The sequence below is a fragment of the Artemia franciscana genome, chromosome 17 (assembly GCF_032884065.1).
Source record: "Artemia franciscana chromosome 17, ASM3288406v1, whole genome shotgun sequence".
NCBI classification, from domain to species: domain Eukaryota; kingdom Metazoa; phylum Arthropoda; class Branchiopoda; order Anostraca; family Artemiidae; genus Artemia; species Artemia franciscana.
In genome coordinates this window covers 11,806,795-11,829,205 of record NC_088879.1, presented here as the reverse complement: position 1 = coordinate 11,829,205, position 22,411 = coordinate 11,806,795, and the positions used below count along the sequence as shown (strand labels likewise).

The 22,411-nt window shown below is 35.8% G+C and overlaps 2 protein-coding genes across 4 annotated transcripts in view; one reads left to right on the top strand and one right to left on the bottom strand.

Moving 5' to 3' along the window:
• LOC136037855 (plastin-1-like) overlaps positions 1 to 17,204 on the bottom strand; it is a gene marked incomplete in the record, with an annotated part of 96,211 nt that extends 79,007 nt beyond the window's left edge. The window contains 1 exon segment of the mRNA XM_065720702.1: positions 17,057 to 17,204. Within this exon segment, the coding sequence (XP_065576774.1) occupies positions 17,057 to 17,128 (72 nt within the window).
• Positions 17,205 to 21,437: 4,233 nt separating this feature from the next.
• LOC136037853 (chromobox protein homolog 1-like) overlaps positions 21,438 to 22,411 on the top strand; it is a 33,050-nt gene continuing 32,076 nt past the window's right edge. For 2 of the 3 annotated variants that reach the window (XM_065720699.1, XM_065720701.1), the window contains exon 1: positions 21,438 to 21,535. The gene's annotated coding sequence lies outside the window, so the exon portion shown is untranslated. Of the gene's footprint in view, positions 21,536 to 21,561; positions 21,581 to 22,411 lie in introns of those variants that run through there. The other variant, XM_065720700.1, reaches the window with a different exon arrangement.

Genomic DNA, 22,411 nt, shown 5'->3' with positions numbered 1-22,411 from the left:
AATTGATGAAAATCACGTAGATATGAGCAATAACTATCAAATGAGCCATTAAATGTCACTAAAAATTTCCGGTAGCCCACTAGTCTCAGCTTTTCCATTTGAGACATGGCATCAAAATTGCCGTTTTTAGTGCCATTTGGAACTTGCTAACGGTGGAATTTATAGGAAGGACATAGATATGAGCAATATCTTTCATATGAGCAATCAAAAATCTGTATAAGATGTTCTGGTAGCCTGCCAGCCTCACCCCCCGAGAAATGGCACAAAAGTACCATTTTTAGTGCCATATGGCATATATGATAAATGAGCCAGTGCCATATGGCAAATTTTGCAGGTGCCAAAATTTATAAAAAGCACGTAGATAGGAAAAATTACTTATGAATGAGTCATTAATCACCTCTCTATGATGTTCTGGTAAACCCCTAGCCCTGAAAAAAAGAAGCCACATCAGTGCTACCCATGCAAAAAAAGTGATTTTCCTTGTTGTTCGAGGTGGGGGACTGTAATTTCCCTGTAGAGGTTTTCAAATATGCTGATTCCAATGGTTCACTTTCATTTTGATCTGACGCCATTTTCGAGGAGTTTCAGATTTTTTTTTAGATCACCATAAATTTCCTTTCGTAATAAGCTTTTAATTTTAAGACGAACCGAGATAATAGTTACAATTCCTAATTCAGTGTCGGATGCCAATTTTTTTCACTAGACAGTTATTTCTGAACATATTTTTTAACTTTTGGTTACTATGGACTGTGGTTCGCTATTTACTAGGTTGCAGCTACTGCTGCAACTATGATGTGCCATGTAAGGTAATCACTCCTGGCACATCGATTGATGGACTCTTGATGATCGCAACATATCTCCATACTGATCGTCGTTAAAAAATATACCGCCACGTGAACTGGCTATCTTGAAACTGGCTTATTGTAGTGAACCTGTTCTGAATTTATCCTGAATTATCTCTGGTATATGAATCATATGTCGTCAGTCGGGTATCAAAAGGTCGTGCTTCCATTTCAATAGTAGTAAATTTTCAGAAGTGCAAAGAAAAAACCTCACATTTTTATCTCCTCCAAGCGAATTGATCTAAAATCAATGCATATCAATCTATTTTTGTTTTACAGCATTCACAAGGGAAAGAAAAACGTTACAAGGTTTTTTGTTTGCTCTTATGAAAATTTACAATTATGAAGATACGATCTTTTGATGACCGACTGACGATATGCAGAATATTTTTGCCATACAGACTGAAGTTCGATTAAATGACTTTTCACGGGGAAGGAGGCATTACATCTTGATTAGTATTTGAGCTTCCAACTAAAATTTAATGACACCAGATTTTAGTACTCATACAAGCGAACGAATAATGCTAATACAACCGAGTTTTTAGGGGGGGGGATTTTTCTCGAATTTCCTTTCTTTTGAAATTGCAGCAACGTGCGACGGGTAAGCTAGTTAGAAATGCAATTGAGTTACTATGGGGAGACGCGTTCGAGAAAACCTTATATATCTTCTTCAGGGATACTATTATTAGGCATTTGGCGGAGTACAAGTTGGCGGGGGGATCATCTATCCTCTTTTATATTACGATTTCGGGGAGAGACAAGTCCCACCCCAAAATATTGTTTGATATCCTCACCAAATGGATAATGACGTACATCATTTTTCTAGAGTTCTTCAAGTCAGCTCAAGCTTCTCAAATAGTAACTTTGATTATGAAGACGATATTACTTTGCTGGCGAAAAAATCGATTCAGTGACGCTGTGGCAGAAAGGATCAGACAGTTCGGTGGCAGTTCGGCAGTGGCAAAACCAACCCTCTATGAAAGGACAAAACTGATCCCCGGAACACTTTAGTGCGGTAAGACTTAATAACACTCGCTTATATGTCATCAAAATCTAAACATCTAGGTCTCTCACCGACGTTTTTGGCGACTGCACTAGGGAAATTTGGAGCACAATGTCATCTGCGTCTGTAGGCACAACATATCTGTAGCAAAACAGAGGAAAAGCCTGTTAAGGGAGAATAAGTCTTTTCTAAGATGATTTCCCCAATGCATGAGGTAATCCTCATCAAGATATACAAGTAAAAAAAAAAATCCAAAGGGATACAAGACGTAAGCAGATGCAAAGCGTACAAAGGTTTTTTTTTAACAGGGGAGGCTGTTGATAAGGGGGTCCTCCCCCTAACATACAAGCCTACTAAGATGTGGTCTCTTAAAAGCCCCAGGTATCTTTGCTCTGAGTGCGACCCCTGATGCCATGAACACAATACTCAAAAGAACTTCTGAAAATGTTTGGACATGGCTGTTGGGAGCCGAATAACGGCTTAACTAAACAGGCATTGAACTTCAAAGCTTTTATTCAGTGGAAAGAAGAGATAGGAGGGCCAGGGAAGACCTGGCACAATATAAATCAAGAAGGACCTTATTCTGATTGGTGGTTTTCGACGCCATGGGTGACGGCTTGGTGAGTAAAGGACAGAAATTTAAGCACTACAAGCTATAGACGAAGAAGTTTAGAGATCAGCTGCCAACCAGAGTCGTGTCCAGGGCTGCTGTTCTGGGGAGGGGTACAAAAATGAAAAACATCCAAAAAAATTTGTATACATTTTTGCTTCGTTTCAACGAGTCGGACAAAAATTCCGTTGAGAGGAGGGGGTTGAGCCCTAAACCCCTCGCGATGCGGTCTTGCTACCAGATTGTGATGTTTCGGCTGTGAAATTCGTGTTCTAACTATTCGTGTTCTAAAAGGAAACCCATAATTGGAAGTCCATATGAATTAAATTTTGTTGTCTTCCGAATCTTGAGAAGACAGTTTTTGTAACAACTCTCGTCAAATTTCTGTTGAAAAACAGCATTTTATTTTTAATCAAGGTGTTCAGAATTTTTCATTCAAGTTTATAGGCATATTTTTCAAGAAAGTCTATTCCATTTAACAAATGCTCACGGGCCAAATTCCAAATCATAAAAAACAGTTCCAATCGCAGCGGAGGGTCTGCTTACATGATCTATATGTCATCCAATTAAGAACCCCTGATCAAGACAATTAATAAACAATAATTGAGTTCTGGTCTCAATTAGCTGTGACATCAAGCACCTGCCAAACACATGAAAGGTTTTCTTCTCAATTAGAGCCTTGTCAAAATATTTTAATATGGTGATTAAGATTCACACAGGGCTCAAAAGGTCTAATAATAGAATTATTGTTGATAACAAAAGCTATACTCCACTTGGGGTTCCCCAGTTTCGATGGTTCACACATAGTATCTAAAATTAGGAACACATGAGCTTCAAGATCTTGTTTCAATATTTGCATGCTGTCGTGTTCATGCAAGCACCCAACAATTTAATTACAGGGCAAGGGTCAAGACTATATCCAGAAGGAACGAGTGCAGGGTTTTAACCTCCCTCCCGAAATTTTTGTCAGATCCATAAAATATTAACAAAAATTCATATAAACAAATTTCGAATGCGTTTTTAAACGTTTTGGTGCCCCCCCCCCCCCGAACAAAATTCTGGATACGCCCTTGGTAGGTGCCAGGCTCTAGAAGCTAAACATGGAGGGGAAAATCTCCCCATTTTTGTTCAGTTTTGCTCCTTTTTTGTGCATTTTTCGAGGAATGAAAAGGCGATATAACGAGATAAATACGGTGTTCGTTTTAAAGAAATAAAGTTGCAATTTGCTTAATGACATTCACGCAGTGCCTAAATGTTTTAACAGTAGAACTTAAAGATGTGAATATTATAAAAAATGTTACTTTAATTTCAAATTTTATGTTCAATTAAATATTAAGCTAATTCAATTTTTAAAATTTAAACTTTAATATTACTTAAAATAAATTTTCCTTCCCTTCGGGATTTAAAACCGTTTTTCCACCATCCCAACAAAAATTGGTGTCATTAAATTAACAAACAATTGCGTTTTCATGAGCTAAAAAAAAGTTGTTAGCTAATTTTGCTAGGGGATTTAAAGCGCAATATTCAGAAACAAATAACGAAGCGAAACAAAACCCCCTGGATACGGCCTTGGTTGTGGCACAAAATGGCACCTTGCTGTAGTGTGATATCTCTTATTACTTAAAAAAGGTACTGGAAATCAAAACTTCCGTTTGATTGAGCCCTCCTTTCAGTATTCTAAAACCATTGGTTCGATTCAACCACCCATGAAAAAGCACTTGTGACGAGGCAAGAAGAGCTAAGAGCCAAGAGATCATATGGTATGAGCTCTAGTAAAATTCTATGAATCAATAGATTGATTTAAAAGGAAAATAAGAGGCTTAATGCCGGTCAGGATTTAAAATAAGAGCTCTGAGTCACGACGTCCTTCTAAATATCAAAATTCATTAAGATCCGATCATCCAATCGTATGTTATAAATACCTAATTTTTTCTAATTTTTCCTCTCCCTTTAGCCCCCCAGATGGTCGAATCTGGGAAAACGACTTTATCAAGTCAATTTGTGCAGCTCCCTGACACGCCTACCAATTTTCATCGTCCTAGCACGTCCGGAAGCACCAAACTCGCCAAATCACTGAACCCCTCCCCCCAACTCCCCCAAAGAGAGCGAATCCAGTACGGTTCCATCAATCACATATCAAGGACATTGGCTTATTATACCCACCAAGCTTCATCCCGATTCCACCACTCCAAGTGTTTTCCAAGAATTCCCCCTCCAACTCCCCCAATGTCAAAAGATCTGGTCGGGATTTGAAATAAGAGCTCTGAGACATGGATTCCTTCTAAATATCAAATTTCGTTAAGATCCGATCACCTCTTCGTAAAATAAAAATACCCCAATTTTCACGTTTTCCAAGAATTCTGGTTTCCCCCTCCAACTCCCCCCAATGTCACAGGATCTGGTCGGAACTTAAAATTAGAGCTTTAAACCGCAAGACCCTTCTAAATATCAAATTTTATTAAGATCTGGTCACCCTTTCGTAGGTTACAAATACCTCAATTTTCAAAATTATCCCCCCCCAACTCCACCAAAGAGAGCAGATCCGGTCCGATTATGTCAGTCACGTGTCTTAGACAGGTTTTTATTTTTCCCATCCAGTTTCATCCTGATCTCACCGCTTTAAGTATTTTTTAAGATTTCCGGTTACCCTCAACTGTCCCCCCCCCTTTTGCGCTGGATCAGGTTAAGATTTAAAATAAGAGATCTGAGCCACGAGGTCCTTCCAAATATGAAGTTTCATAAAGATCCGATCACTCCTTCGTAAGTTAAAAATACGTCATTTTTTCTAATTTTTCAGAATTAACTCCCCCTCCCCCAATAGGGCGGATCCGTTCCAATTATGTAAATCACGTATCTAAGACTTCTGCTTATTTTTCCCACCAAGTTTCATCCCGATCCCTTCAATCTAAGCGTTTTCCGTGATTTTAGGTTCCCCCACCCCAAACTCCCCCCAATGTCACCAGATCCGGTAGGGACTTAAAATAAGAATTTTGAGACACGATATCCTTCTAAATATCAAATTTCATTGAGATCCGATCACACGTTCGTAGGTTAAAAATACCTCTTTTTTTAAATTTTTCAGAATTTACCCCCCCCCCCAACTACCCGAAAGAAAGCGGATCCGTTCCAGTTATGTCAATCATGTATCTAGGACTTGTGCTTATTTTTCCCACCAAGTTTCATCCCGATCCCTCCACTCTAAGTGTTTTCCAAGTTTTAGGTTTCCCCCTCCCAACTCCCCTCCCCATGTCAGCAGATCCGGTCGGGATTAAAAATAAGAGCTCTGAGACACGATATCCTTGTAAATATCAAATTTCATTGAGATCCGATAACCCGTTCGTGAGTTAAAAATACCTCATTTTTTCTAATGTTTCAGAATTACCCCCCCCCCCCCACCCCCAACTACCCCAAAGAGAGCGAATCCGTTCCGGTTATGTCAATCATGTATCTAGGACTTGTGCTTATTTTTCCCACTAAGTTTCATCCCGATCCCTCCACTCTGTTCGGGATTTCAAATAAGCGCTCTGAGACACGATTTCCTTTTAAATATCAAATTTCATTGAGATCCGATCACCCGTTCGTAAGTAAAAATACCTAATTTTTTCTAATTTTTCAGACTTAACGGGGCCCCCACTCCCCACCAGATGGTCAAATCGGGAAAACGACTATTTCTAATTTAATCTGGTCCGGTCCCTGATACGCCTGCCAAATTTCATCGTCCTAGCTTACCTGGAAGTGCCTAAAGTAGCAAAACCGGGACCGACAGACCGACAGAACTTGCGATTGCTATATGTCACTTGGTTAATACCAAGTGCCATAAAAACACATAGTCCGCTCTTTGCCTGAAATATTTGAAATTTCGCGTTTTGGAAAAATGCAGGACTAAGATCTTCTTTTCAAAACTGTCAAACATGCTGAATTTACTCGTGTACTTTTCATCAAGATCCCAACATTACTTGGGAGCTCTTCCCTCCCTCTCTGTGACTATAAATATATTCTTATGTCAATAACTTTTACTACATAATCACTGATAAAGAATCGATGACTGCTAATATTTCTTAAACTGAGCCAATTCTTTAGCTGGTTTCCTACAAATAACTTGAAAGACAGGCTAGCGTAAAAAGCAATCTGATCCCCCTCCCATTTAGTGCGTTTCTAAGAATTGTTCGCTAACAATTTAATGGAAGAAAATGCCCCTTTATAGAAGGGACTTCATTTAGAGAGTAGAAATGGTTATCTGAATAAAGAATTGCTTATTTTATTTCATTTGTTATTTTCCAGGTTTAAAAAATTCGTGGTAAAATTCTGTTCTATAGGCTATTTTGGAGGAAACAGTATAATAACAAAAAAAAACAGCACCATCCGATTCCCCAATCAGTGCTTTTCCAAGTATAATTATCAATATCATAACAAGTGAGCCCCTCTGTCAGTTATAGGGCCTTATCCAGGGAGTTATCTGGTTTGCCCCCTTCCCCCCAAAAAAAATAATTGTCTAGCTCGTTAAAAAGTAAAAAAAATGTATTTGAAAAAATTTTGTTGCGTTTTGCACAGTTTTTGCATAATCCCCGCACAAAAATCCTTGATACGGCTTTGGAGCTATTCAAAACTAAAAGACAACATTATAAGAACAAAATTGTTTTTTTAATATACAGAAAATCATTCTTAGCCCTATTTTCACTTTTTAATTTTCATTCACGCTTTTAAATAATTTTTAAATAACATATTTATCCAAACTTCCTCATTGTTTGATAATGGCATGAGGCCACAGACAGGGCCATATCCAGGATTTTGTTAGGCAAGAGGAGTATTTTTCGGGGGAGGGGGGACAAAAAACTGAGAAACACATCAAAAATTGTTTATATACATATTTTACATTCTTACGAGTCTTAAAAACATTTCGAGGTTGGCTTAAACCCTCTAACCCCCCCCCCAGACCTGGATACGGCCTTGGCCACAGAACAGGTTAGGAATACAAATTTTCGTTAAAGAACAAAAATTCAAGCAATGAAAAAAATAGATTAAATATTACTCATGGCTTTACCTGCTACTGAAGGGGGGCCATTATCACGATAGCCACTATTATGTTTGGAAATAGTTCTGACTGGGGAACAACAAGATATTACGCTGTAGTTACCACACTGTGTCGTTCAAAAGCTGTATATAACACAATGTTACTATACCCTTTGATTTACTTACAGCATAACAGAAAAGCCTTTGGTCTTTGCAATTATCTATAAATTTCAGTACGTACTTTGAAACACTAATGAAATCTTAGAAGTTGGTGCAGACGGGCAATTGTCTTCAACCCACCGCCAGCCAATATCTTTAAAAATGTCTTTTTTATATTTTTTTATTAAAAATTACATACTTCTATATTTTCATTGAACAAATTCTAAATAACGAAACAGCACGATTGCCCAAATAACCTTAAAAAAACATTTTCCCCCTCCTCTACATTTCATCCACTGTCCCCCTGCGAAGAAGCAAAATCGATTCTTGTGAAGAAGCAAGTGGTCAAAATAGGAACAAGAGGCATTTTAAGTGAAAGGGGGGGGGGTGATGATAATTACAATCATATAATTTTGAGAAGAAACACACCATGACTGGTAGGCACCAATACAGAAATTTACTCAGGAGTTAGAAATTTTGAAAAAGCTTAAAAAAACGCTCCTATTAATAGAACATATATAAAATCATGAGAAAGTCGTAAACCTTCCAATATTGCAGGAGTCCCTCAAAGATAACTATCGGTGGAAGTGTCTAGGCCCTTTAATGTAATTAATAAAAAGTACTTTCTGGTAATGTGCCAAGAAAAATTCTTCCAAAAGCCATCATAGGGTCGAACCAGCGAGCACCTACGCCAACACAGTTCATTGTTGCCAACAGTCAACCCCGTTAGAATGAACTGGCACATATTCGAGGAACGAAATTTCAAAAACAATCATTTAGAGGCTGAGATCCCTGAACTTTTCTCAAATTGCCATTCGGGAGACAGTAACTTCCAAAATGAGGGGCTGCTCCCCCCCATTTTCCCTCTTTCCGCCAATGAGTGTACATCTCGGAGTGCCGCATGTGCCACACTATTCCATCACGCTTGGCACACGTTTGTGAAGCTTGGCACACGCCACCTGGTATATGTGCTAGCTGAAAGTCAGTGACCCCTAGTTTTTTTTTTTTTTTTTGCAATTAATCCAATATTTTCCTGTATTTGATCTCTATAATTATTTTTTTTTCATTTCGCCGCTACCCTCGAGTAACAAAAACCCTTCTAAATACTGGGTGGGGAAGAATCTACGAGCTTGTATATATGATTCAATTTGACATTTCAACGACTATGAATTGACTTCTATCCCCTTAAAACCACATGTACGCCCTACTGGACTGGGGCACAACGAAGCCGCAAAGAAACAAACATGCCAAATTGCCAACCGAGATATTTTATTTTATAGTTGAATTGACCTTTGCCCCTTTCAAAAAAAAAACGATGACAGAAATGAATACAAAGCTGAGATTAAAAAAAAATATACATTCCGAAAAAGTACAACGTGTATAAGAGGAAAACAGAACTAGTCACACACCCCTACAGGCTATTAACCTATGCTCTATCATTTATTCTTGTAACAAGGAAACAATGCTTTAATTTCCTTTTACTTTATCATGTTGGAGAAATGCAAATTAAAAAATGCCTTGCCTGTGCACTTGGCATCATTTGTACTACTAACCGGATCATGATCTCATCCATTCAAACGTGTCAATCAAATGAAACTGTTTATACTGTAATAAAGCTAACACATTTGATGGATCTTCTTATTATAAATACATTAAAAACGAACAGGACTGCTGCTTCGCAAGAACACGAACTTTATGAAATATAGAACTAGGATTGATAAAATTTAGATTTTTTAGGGGGGGGGGGTGCTAAGTCCTAGGATTTTCTACAAGAGACTCCTGAAAATCCATTTTAGGACATATTTTGTACAATATTTCCAAGGATTTATTGAGCTATACACCACTGCCCATGCCAACTAAGGGGTATGATTTTGGACAACCCATTTCTGATATTTTTCCTGCCATTCCTTGAAGACCAGAAGAGCTTAATAACACCACCGACCTTCTTAAAGTTCAGAGCGTCAACGACCGAAATATATTATACTAGAAAAGTATCATATCTGTGTGTCCCTAAGATTAGCTGGGACATGGGTGGAAAAGCTGTTTTTGAGAAAACTTTTTGCCCATGCTTGAAGCTTTTACTTCTTATTAGACAAATACAAGCAATGGTTAAATACAGAAACTCATGTGAGATGAGACAGTTGATAAGCTTAGAAAGGGTTAACTTCATAACATCTGATGACCAGTAGATTTGAAAATGTCTACTTGCCAATTTTTTCACTACTGGTTGTGACTCTTTTCATAACATTTTTTTTTCTGGAGAAGCCTAGAGAAGACGTTTTTGGACATCTATTTCCTTCCCCCTAAACTTTTTTGTCTTGTTTTGTATGAGTAAGTCAAAATTAAAATTAAGATAGTTGACAAATGGCGAATGAAAAAAAAAATAGAACTGTTGACATGGGCTTTATTTCAGTCTAGTTATCTTGAACAAAATAAAAGAAATTGTTGCTAAGTTCTGTCCCACTTGTATCTTGCTGTATTGAGGTTGTTTCTTTTTTTTAAACACCTAATTTAAAACATCTATAAAATAAACTGAAAATATTTGTCTACAATTTATGGCCTTATCAGGTAGGGCAGGTGTCTGAAAATGTCTCATTTTCTAGTATATTCATCCATCACTAGGTTATGATTTTTTTTTTTTCTTCTTAAGTACAAGGAAATCCAGGAGAAAAAAAAACGAAGAAAAATAGTGTTTTCACAGACACCCTTGATGATAATGATGTCAGAGTTGGAGATGGTGTAAAACCTCCAAGTCAACCTGAGGATACTAGTTGTTTGGATTCTGAAAACATGTTAGAACAGCCTCCTAAGAAAAGAACTCCAAGCAGAGATTTCTTTGAGAAAAAGTCAAGTAAACTTTCTCAAAGGCAAATTGACAATCTCATACTGGACTGCACAATCGAAAAATGTGGCGTCTTGTGACTGTGGAGAAAAAAGCTTCCAACCTTGTACAAGGATTGGCTCCTTATATATGGAGACACCCTGTCTACTTCTATAGACCAATTGCTTTTTTATATCTTAATAATAGAATATTATCAATTCCTACTATAAACAAAGGAGTATAAAGCCTAATGTAAGACAATATGATGCTCTCCTTAATTATTAAATAAATGAAAAAACAAGTTTTTTTTAACTGCAAGTAAGAAGCGACATTATAACTTAAAACGAACAGAAATTACTCCGTATATTAAGATTATGTGATGTTTAGGGGGTGTTTCCCCCTATTTTCTAAGATAAGGCAAATTTTCTCAGGCTCGTAACTTTAGATGGGTAAGACTAAACTTGATGAATCTTATATATTCAAATCAGCATTAAAAAGGGATACTTTTGATGCAACTATTGGTATTAAAATTCCGTTTTTTAGAGTTTCGGTTACTATTGAGCCGGGTTGCTCCTTACTACAGTTTGTTACCATGAACTGTTTGATATAGAATGAGAAAACAAGTCATACAGATGACTTTTTATACCTCATTCTCACAAGGACAGCATGGAAAAACTCATGCAGATGATTTTTTTGGTTTTCCTTGTATACTGTAAAACTTAAATGTAGGATACACAGAACACGTTTTAGACCAAAGTATGAATTATAGTTTTATCTCACTGCTGTATTATTTTGCCACAATTCAAATATTTCAATATAGCTATTAAAGATGATGCACATAAATGTCATACAGAAGACCATATACTTCCCCATATAAGGAGAACAATAAAATATCTCACAGATAATTTTTGTCCTGCAATAGTGACATTATTGACATTTGTGTCAAAGAGTATGGGAGGAGAGGGAGGGGGTCAATTTTGTAGGGAAAGCCACTAATGCTCAGAATCAAAATTGATGGGACATATCTCAAGAGGAAGGCACAGAGACCCCTCCTTCCCCATTCTGAGGACAGGAAGGGGTTCAATTTTGGAGAGAAAACCAAAATGCTCAGAATTGAAAATAAATGTGATCTACCTCAAGGGGAAGGCTCAGAGACACCTCTTTCCTCATTTCTGAGGGTACTTTGAGTGGAAAAAATAAGGTACTTGTGTCTTATAGTGACCACACTCAAGAAGTGAAGTTAGGTTAATCACAATGAAATATACCAAAATATGATACTTTAGTAACAAAATTATGGAGATTACTATTATGGAGATAGAACTATGTACATATGGAGATAGAACTATATATATATTTATGGAGATAGAACTATGGAAAGCAGGCTGCCCAGAATGCATTATATTGAATACTCAAACTATGGAGATAAAACTATGTATATTATGGAGATACTCAAACTATGGAGATAGAACTATGTATATTATGGAGATAGAACTATATATATAATTATGGAGATAGAACTATGGAAAGCAGGCTGCCCAGAATGCATTATATTGAATACTCAAACTATGGAGATAAAACTATGTATATTATGGAGATACTCAAACTATGGAGATAGAACTATGTATATTATGGAGATAGAACTATATATATAATTATGGAGATAGAACTATGGAAAGCAGGCTGCCCAGAATGCATTATATTGAATACTCAAACCCTAACCACCTCTATATGACAAATATTTAAATAATCATAGTAGTTTTTGTCATGGAGATAAAAACTAACTATATTGGAATGAAGAGACAGAAACCAAGCTAGTCAGACAAAAATCTTGAGTATGGTTACTGTAAGAAACAAATACCAAAACCAAAAATGTATACATAGATTTGAAATCCAATATGTACTTGTATTTAAAATATGTTTTGTATAATCCTACATCAGTTTAACAATATATAAAGAAAACCAAAAAGGTCATCTGTAGCCTATGGCTGTTTCCATGGAGCTTCTTTAGAGATGAGGTATAAAAAGTCATCTGTATGACTATTTATGTTTGTTCTATAATATAATGAGGTACAAAAAGTCATCTGTATGATTTTTTATTGTTTTCTCTTTATATAACTGGGGCAGTACAATGTCCTTTGTATGACATTTTAGTGGATCATCTATAATAGCTATATCAGAAACAGTAAAGTTTTTATTAGTAAATCCTCTTGGTTATCATAAATAGATAAAAAAAATGGTACTTGTATGATATACCCCCTGCAGCTCATGTTGTTTATGCATTGAGGCACTGTAAACAGGTTTCTTTCAACTTAGCATGAGGAAACAAAGAGAATTGACAGAATAGATGAGAAATATATAATTTGGGATACATATTTGTACATTAGGGATGGAGGGGGGGGGAGTTTATTGGTAAAGTATTTGGACAGTGTGAAGTCAGAATACAATTCTTTCTTTGTAACAGAATAATTGTAGCTAACACATTTTACATGCAGACCCACTGTACTTCACCCCCCCCCCCCCCTTATGTGCAAACATATATCCTAAATTTGTTTCTAAAGTATTATATTTTTATCACACTTAGGCATATTTTACTAAGATTGACATAACTTCATATGTATCACTTTATTCATGTTTGTTCTATAATAGAATGAGGTTTAAAAAGGCATCCATATAGGCATAACTTTATTTATATTTTCTCATTAATAGTGTGAGGTATAAAAAATCATCTGTATGACTTTATTTATGTTTTCTCTATAATAAAATGAGGTATAAAAAGTGATATGAATGACTTTTCCTCTACAATAGAATGAGGTACAAAAGCCATCTGTAGGCCTACGACTTTATTCATATTTGCTCTATAATAGAATGAGGTATAAAAAGCCATCTGTAGGCCTGTGACTTTAGTCATATTCGCTCTATAATAGTGTGAGGTATAGAATTTCACACGTAAGACTATTTATGTTTGCTCTATAGCAGAATGGGGTATAAAAAGTCATCTGTACAACTTTTTACCATTCTAAATAATGAGAGAAAGCATGATATTGTCCTTATCTAATCCCTAGTATATAAAGAGGTAAAATTCTAGTTTATCTGCTTTTTGCTATCTTTGAAAGGGGTTATGTTAGAAAATTAAACATTGAGGCGTGAATCTAGGGCCAAAAACATACTCTGAGAGGTATTGCAAAGCTTCCATGTTGACCCTCTTCTGATTTTTAATTCACATTTTGCCTTAATTTTCAGTTGTCAGTTTCCTTTTTCTCTGATTGTAGTTCTGAAAATGCAAATCCTGCTACCCATTTGAGTAGAATTTTAGCCATATTGATAGGCTTTTCTCTAAATTTAGGAAATGTATTTGCAGATATTTGAAACTTCATAAATTCAGGGTTTGGACAGGTCAGTTCGTTTCAAATTATAGGCTTTGTCCTATTTTTATAGGATTTCCCGGGCCCAAATATAGGATTCGGAAATCCTTGGGATCAGATCTGTGGTAGATGGCATGGGATGCCTAGTCACATAAATTACCAAGTTTCATCCCGATCCCTCCAATCTAAGCGTTTTCTATGATTTTAGGTCCCCCCCCCCAATGTCACCAGATCCGGTCGGGATTTAAAATAAGAGCTTTTAGACACAATATCCTTCTAAATATCAAATTTCATTGAGATCCGATCACCCAATCGTAAGTTCAAAATACCTCATTTTTTCTAATTTTTCAGAATCAACCCCCCTCCCCAAACTACCCCAAAGAGAGCGGATCCGTTCTGGTTATGTCAATCATTTATCTAGGACTTGTGCTTATTTTTCCCACCAAGTTTCAGCCCAATCCCTCCAATCTAAATGTTTTCCATGATTTTAGGTCATGCCAAACTCCCCCCAATGTCACCAGATCCGGTTGGGATTTAAAATAAGAGCTTTGAGACACAATATCCTTCTAAATATCAAATTTCATTGAGATCCGATCACCCGTTCGTAAGTTAAAAATACCTAATTTTTTCTAATTTTTCAGAATCACCCCCCCCCCTCTCAACTACCCCAAAGAGAGCGGATCCGTTCTGGCTATGTCAATCATGTATCTAGGACTTGTGCTTATTTTTCCCACCCAGTTTCAGCCCAATCCCTCTACTCTAAGTGTTTTCCAAGATTTTAGGTTTCCCCCTCCAAACTCCCCCAATGTCACCAGATCCGGTCGGGTTTTAAAATAACAGCTCTGAGACATGATATCCTTCCAAACATCAAATTTCATTAAGATCTGATCAACTGTTCCTAAGTTAAAAATACTTCATTTTTCTATTTTTTCTGAATTAACAGGGCCCCCACTCCCCCCCCACATGGTCAAATCGGGAAAAAGACTATTTCTAATTTAATCTGGTCCAGTTCCTGATACGCTTGCCAAATTTCATCGTCCTAGCTTACCTGGAAGTGCCTAAAGTAGCAAAACCAGGACCAACAGACAGACAGAATTTGCAATTGCTATATGTCACTTGTTTAATACCAAGTGCCATAAAAACACTATGCTACAATGAGATTAACCAAACAGACGGACCAAAGGATGATGAGGCAATAAACGATAAAAAGCTGATTCCGACAACCTTCCATGCAGGAGGGCCAACTTTGCACTTCTATCAGGGACATCAAACTTATGAATTATCTTACCATTGCTATACCAAGGGGGGAGATAAAGTAAAAATTTACAATATCTGAAATAAAAAGTCCAAATCTGATTAAAATCATTTTTCTTTAGAAGGGGATAAGGACCAGATAGATAAAGGACAGATTGATCTCAGAATGTAGCATATAGCCTACCCAGTGCACGTCTATTATACTTCCCTCAATTAGCAACTATCTTAGAATAGCCCAGCAGAAGCAGCTTACTAAGCCCAACACAAAGCATTAGTTAAGTTCAAACAGCTCAACAGTTATAATTAATTATCAATCTACACCAAAAGACAGAAAATTGCAAGTCATGAGCAATGTTCTTAGTGCTCTTCATCCAAAAATATAGGAATAATAGGATTTTAGCCAAAATATAGGCATTTTATAGGAGTGCATTAAAATATAGGAATTTATAGGCGAGTCCAAACACTGTAAATTGGGATTGATTAAAGCTGTGAAGCTGAAAACAATTGCCCTGTACTTCATTTAAGCAGATCTGTTTTGCAAGGTTTCACTTTAATAACATAAAGATTTTAGGTAAATTTATAGCAAACAGTATTACTGGCTTTTGTATAAAGTGAATCTACCACTCAATGCCTTTTTTATACTTTTTACAAATATAATAATCACTTCTATTGGAAATTCAGATTTAAGCACTTTTTGACCTCTCAAAAATGACCTAAATATGGGGTATAAAAAAGGCTTAAAACATTGGTCTCAAACTTAATAACATTGGACTCAAATTTACCATTTCATTATAAATCCATTTTTTGTAATGTTATATTATCCACAAGTACTGATTCTCCACAAATAAATTGGATATATAAATTTTACCAATGTTATAGCGTTTTCTTCTTCCTTGTTGCCAAAATTTCAATTAAAGTATACATTTTCCGTCTTTTTTTTACAAAATAATAGGATATGTGAAATCGCAAATCTGTAATAGTTTACAAACAAATTTGGGCAATATATTTGCACATCAGGGGGGTGGGGGTAAGCATAGCATATATTAAATAGGTAAACTAACCATTGCTATATTTAATATGGTTAAATTTATAGCAAACAGTATAACTGGCATTTGTAAATGCCTGCTTTCATATTTTTGACCAAAAATACATGCTTTTATTCAAAATTTGATGTCAAGGAAGAAGAAGACACCATAAAAGTGGAAAAATTAATTTATCCAAATTAATATTGGAAAATCAGTTTAAATACCTTAAATACCTTAGTAAGACTCAAGTCTTAAATACCTTATAACATTGATCAAAGATCAATGTTATAAGGTATTTAAGGTTTGAAACCAATTACCTTAGCCTTTTTTATGCCCTATATTTAGGTCATTTTTAAGAGGTCAAAAAGTGCTTAAATCTAAATTTCCAGTAGAAGCAATTATTATATTTCTATAGAGTATAAAAAGGCTTCAAGTGGTATATTTACTTTATACAAAAGCCAGTAATACTGTTTGCTATAAATTAACCAGATTTTAAAGGTCCTCAAAGGTTATTGCCCACTAGAGGGAGAGGGAGTGGAGGCAGGAACTTCAGAATGACTTCCCAGGACATATATGCTACTTTAGTCTATGGATCCATCCTTGAAAGTTATATTTTCCTAACATAGCTCCTTTCCAAGATAGCAAAAAGAAGCTAAACTGGAATTTTACCTAAACAGGATTAATGACTATTATCAGTCAAACATTGCAAACCCCTTCCTTCTGGAGAGTGGTAGGCTATCATTAAGCTGATACCATGACAGGAATTAGGTATAAATAGCTAAATCATATGGAAAAGAAAGAATAACAGTAAACACATGATTAACGGCAATATCATTCGGTACATTTTTATATTTATTGGGGCATCTTCAAAGAGGATCACAGGAGGCATGCCTAGTCCAGGCCTTATGTCTAGCATAGGCTTTCTGAGATTAAAACATAGCCCTTAATGAGGAATTAAAAATTTACATACTGTCTGGAACTGTTCATATAGTTCTTTACGTTCTTCATCCATTGTACCATAGTTAAATCCGTTTGTAGTCATTTTAATTCCTAATAACCTATTCAAAATCGTTCTATCTCACAACGATTCACCTCTGTGCACTGTTGCCACTAATTGATAATCTGGAAGTTTGAACGTACGAGTCTTTTACAGAGTCATCTAAAGATTTATTTTAGCTTTATTTATACAGATAGCAGTAATTTTCATAGCCTGTACACATATCCGTTGTCAGTCCTGTGGTGGAATACGAGGACAGGCGAGGATAAACTATTTTTTGCTTTTGATTCATACGTTTATGGAAGATAAGTCCCACTGAATGATGTTGGGTCAATAATAGAGATAATTAAAATCTTTCGGGAAAATGTTTTGGTGACATGATTCATTTTTTAATTAAATGATAAATATAACATTCCTTTTCCGAATAAATAACCTCTACTGTAACAGTTGACTCTTAATCTGAAAATTTCTTTGCACGTTTCTTTCACACTTTTTTTTCCAATTCTTATCCAATTCTTGCATATGTGCCTAAAATACAGGGGAATGATTTTCCATGGGTTACCTAATTAAATGTTTTTCACTTTAGCTGATTAATAGTTTTAATGCTGATTCAAAATTCTGCTTTCATGATTTCAAAATTCAATGTATTTAACAGTCTATCCTCTTTTCGGCACTAAACAGTATAAGTGTTATTTGAACATTTTTTTATCTCTTTGCATTGAGGAAAATTTGTTTGGTAGATACCTAATTTAGAATAATGGTAAAAGGTAAAGAATGCGGCATTAGACTTTACAATCCCTACCGGCGGTGCTGATCTCCGTTTCTTGGCCCTTTCAGCCGGGAAGTGCAATCGCGGTTGAGGGGCCAGCCATTCTGTACTTTTGCACACCCTTCCTGTGTACCTTCCCCAGATTTTTCCAGGTACCCATTTAGAGCTGGGTCGACTTTGGCTGAGCTTACAGAGTTTAATAACTTTTAATATTTAATATTATGAACCAAATTTTGACTGAATGGCATATTTATCTTTTAGCTAGCGAATAAATCAACTTTCTGGAAGATTTGCCAGCTCTTTTTACATGATATATGGGACAACTAAAGTGCAGTGCTGAAATTTCGTCAAAATCCTGGGGGGGGGGGGCAAAGTTGGAGGTAATTTTCTCAAGTCAGTTGAAAATTACAGTGAAAAATGAAAAAATGAGTAATATGGTACCAGAAAAGCAAAAATGTACTAAAGAAAGCTGATCCGTTTCTTTCAATCTTTGAACTATGTAGACTTATCTTAGTTTTGAAAAAAAATTTGAAGACACCAGATTTCAGCCGAAGGGGGCAGATTGGGGTCTGGGGGAAGTTGACTCCTTTCCGATAGCAAATTATGCCCTGCTCAAGTACTTTGTCAAATATAAAGTCCTTAGCCTACATTCATTTATGGTATAATTTCTGATTGGAATTAGGTCACACAACATATATGATAAGTGGTACCCAGTTGATGCAAACGCTTCGCTTAAGAAAGTAGGTTAAATTATCTTTGCCAGAAAGATTTCAACTTTTTGTGCGAGTATAATGCTATCTGTATAATGTTTCCCTGTAGTGCTTCCAAGTAGATAACTTCGAAGACCACACTGCCTTTCCATGACGAAAGTAAATATCACCTCACCTAAGAGCTATGACCTCCGTCCACGTAATATGTCAGATAATTCTAATCAACCGAAACCGAAAAGGTCAAAGAGATTCGCCTCCGCTGTTGCATTGAAAGAAATAAGAGCAATAAACTATATGTAATTAGTTTATTAGGTATAAATTTTGTTTATTTTTATTCATGTCTTTTAGTTTTACTGCTGATGATGAACACTGTATATGTGTTCGAAATATCCAGTTAAATAATTTGATATCTATTCACTTTCAATAAAAAGGTATCATCCCTATTTTGAACTGTTTTACTTTAGTGCTTCCAAATTTCATAAAATTTACTGTATTCAAGTAAAAAACTCCTTGTTGGTCTGAACTGATGAAACACTTAAGTGCTTTTGAACGACTAAAAAATTCTTTGTCTACTTCGAGTGTTTAGAGAAAGTGTACGTGGAAATGGTAAGCTTAGTTCAGCGTTGAAACGTCAGTCCATTCCAATTGGCTGCTACCATGATTTACCCTCAGTTTCGTTTTGTATGCAATCACTATTACTAACTGCTCACTACAGTACCGAGACACTTGAAGCTACTACGACTGTCCAAACTATCCCTCTAAAATCTATTTAAAACTTCATATTTACCCTCTCCTATGCTTATAAAATTTCATTTCAATCCTTTTTTATGATCTATTCCTATTGCATTTGGAGGTGACTCGCTTTTCGTTTGGCATAAGACAGATAGCCAAAAACGGCTATCTATGGCAACCTGTCAGATATGGCCTAGACATTTACCAGTTTTTTTCTTCATAGCCCTAGAAATTTTGAACAGTTTACTGTTTTATATGCGGTCACTCAGCGATGTACCTGCAACTATCTTTAATAATTTTCTCTAGAAAACACTTACTAGATCTTTCATAGTTTTCTAAGTGCCTAATATTCAAAGTTGTACCTAGCCACTTTCATCAAACTGGCTTCCAATATCCTAATCTTGGTCTGTAGACTTATCTTCTTTTCTTCCAAATATTTATACTATGAAAAACACTTTTCATGCTGGCTATAGTTTTTAATATTTTCGTTGCATCCACCATCTCTAATGCTACTGACGTAAATAAAGCTATCGTAAATAAAATTGTTTGAGCCTTTGGATCAAGGATTCTCAAAAATGTTATTAATTCATTTATTTCAATAATTTTGTAATGGAAGACATGGAAGATCGCACAAATAGACAACAATATTGAAAATTTTTTATTACACATTATGTTTGCAGCATTTACTGCAACCCAGTGAAGACTGGATTCTAGCCAATAGTAATGAAAAATAATATAAAAAAGAACTTTTTGAAACATAGACGTCAAGGGAGAAAGAATCACCTTTTGAAGTACATTCATGAATGGTAACTATTATTTCGATTATTCTTAAAGATAAAAGTTGATTACGAAAAAATTATTTGAATTTCAAAAAAATACCCTAAGAGTCGTGTCGAAGGGAGAAAAAAAGTAAACTACGGGAATCTCAATAACCCAAAAACCTGTTTAGGAGAACTACGATCCCCGTTTTGAGTTTGGTTACTATTGAACCCGGTTGCTCCTTACTACAGTTCGATACACCACGTTAATGAGTAGTACTGGGAAACAGGAAAAAGCAAATTCAAATTAATGCAACTTGAACTCGAACAAAAAAAGTTCGATGCAACTTGAACAAAAAATGCAACTTTTTTTTGTCAGCACACAGGACGATTTTGTCAGCACATTTTTTATACTCCCCTCCAAACTCTAAGCCGTAGCTATACCCCAGCTAAACCGCTACGTGCCCACACCTTGGAATTCAGCTTATGTTCTTGGTTTAATTTGACTTATGTGTCAGTTTTTGTCGGAGAATTAAATGATTTTGTCTGGACCTTTCCTATATGCCCCTCCAAACTCTAAACTCTAGCTGCGCCATGGTAAGGGCAGGGTTTTACTAGGATTCAAACGGAAATATTTCGTTTTTTCTAACGTTTTACTGATTTCTTAAACGTTTTTGTTTCATTTTTTCAAAAAGAGAAGGGAGAATTGTAATAACTGAAAGGGGTGGGGATTCGGGAATCTACCCCTTCTTTCTAGACTTTGAAAAATGCCTTTTTGACATTTTCAATGAGAAATAACGGCTATTGTTATTTTCGTTGAAGAAAAGCGAGAAACTTACAATATAGGTTAAAAAAATGCATTTTTCTTCACCATAAACTTTAATGAATTTTGACTCTGGAAGGGACATTGTCCAGTCTGTTATTTGTGGTAATCATGATGACATTTTATGTATTCATCAGTAGCATTCTATACTTAAAAATTCCTGCAAACTAGGATTCAAACGGAAATATTTCCTTTTTTCTTACGTTGTGCTGATTTCTTAAGCGTTTTTGTTTCATTTTTTCAGAAGGAGAAGGGAGAGTTGTAATAACTGGAAGGGGTGGGGATTCGGGAATCTACCCCTTCCTTTTAGACTTTGAAAAATACCTTTTTGACATTTTCAATGAGAAATAACGGCTTTTGTTATTTCCGTTGAAGAAAAGTGAGAAACTTACAATATGGGTAAAAAAATGCATTTCTCTTCACCACCATTAGTTTTCATGAATTGGTGCCCGGAGAGGATCTCACCCCCGCTTGTCACTGATTGCATTCAATGTGACATTTATTGATGAATTAGTACGCTATAGTTGAAGCTGTATGCGCCATCATGAAAAACCGGTTTGGCCTTTCCCGGGCTTTTCTCTTCAATTTCATCAACACTCAAACATCAACCAAGGCACGCTTCTTCGCTTTTGATATAATTTCTTTTGTAACCTGTTTTTTGTAAGCAAGCCTACTCCCTCAGATTTTATCTGTAGTTATAATCAAGTAGGCTAATCTCTTGTTAAGTTGATTATGAGTTTACTATATTAGCGTAGTGTGTTGAGTCTTGCACATGCTTAATATCATAGGCCAAGACAGTTCCCTTTTTTATATCTCTGACAATTCAGGCTATTTTTGGTAGTCTATATGACCACTGAGGTATGTTTATTGTTTTTTAATGTTAAATTGAGAGAATTTTTTCTCTTATTTAAGACTGTGCTTAGCCATGACCTCATTTCTGATGTAGACTAGCCTATATTAAAGAAAGTATAAATTTTACAGCCTACCTTCAATTTGTATTAGGCTATTTATCATTAGGTCTGCCTTTTAGAGAGGCAAGGAGGATAGTGATAAATATATCCACAATATGTAAGGTAAAGATTCAAGAATTTAAGATAGCCCTAGCCTAGTTAAAGGTTCCGAACTCATCCATGAAAGTTTTGTTTAACTTCTAGTTAAGCTACTTTTGTTGTCTTGGAAATGGGCTGGGTTAGGAAAATGAAACTTTCAGGGATCTGTCTACTGACTAAATTTGTTTAGAAAAGGTATTTTGAAGTACATATCTCCACTCCTCCCTCTAAAGGGCACTGACCTTTCATGACTTTTAAAAATCTTTGTGTCATGAAAATAAAACATCATAAAACAGATCTTCTGCTTAAATGAAGTACAATAAAACTGTTTTCAGCTTCACAGCTTTGCTCAATCCCAATTAATAAGGTTTAAAAGATCTGTACACATATTTCCTCAATTTAGAAAAAAAACCTTTGATATGGCTTAAAATGCCACTCAAACAGGATTTATATTTCCAGTGGGCCCAGGATTGCACAAAGCCTCCAA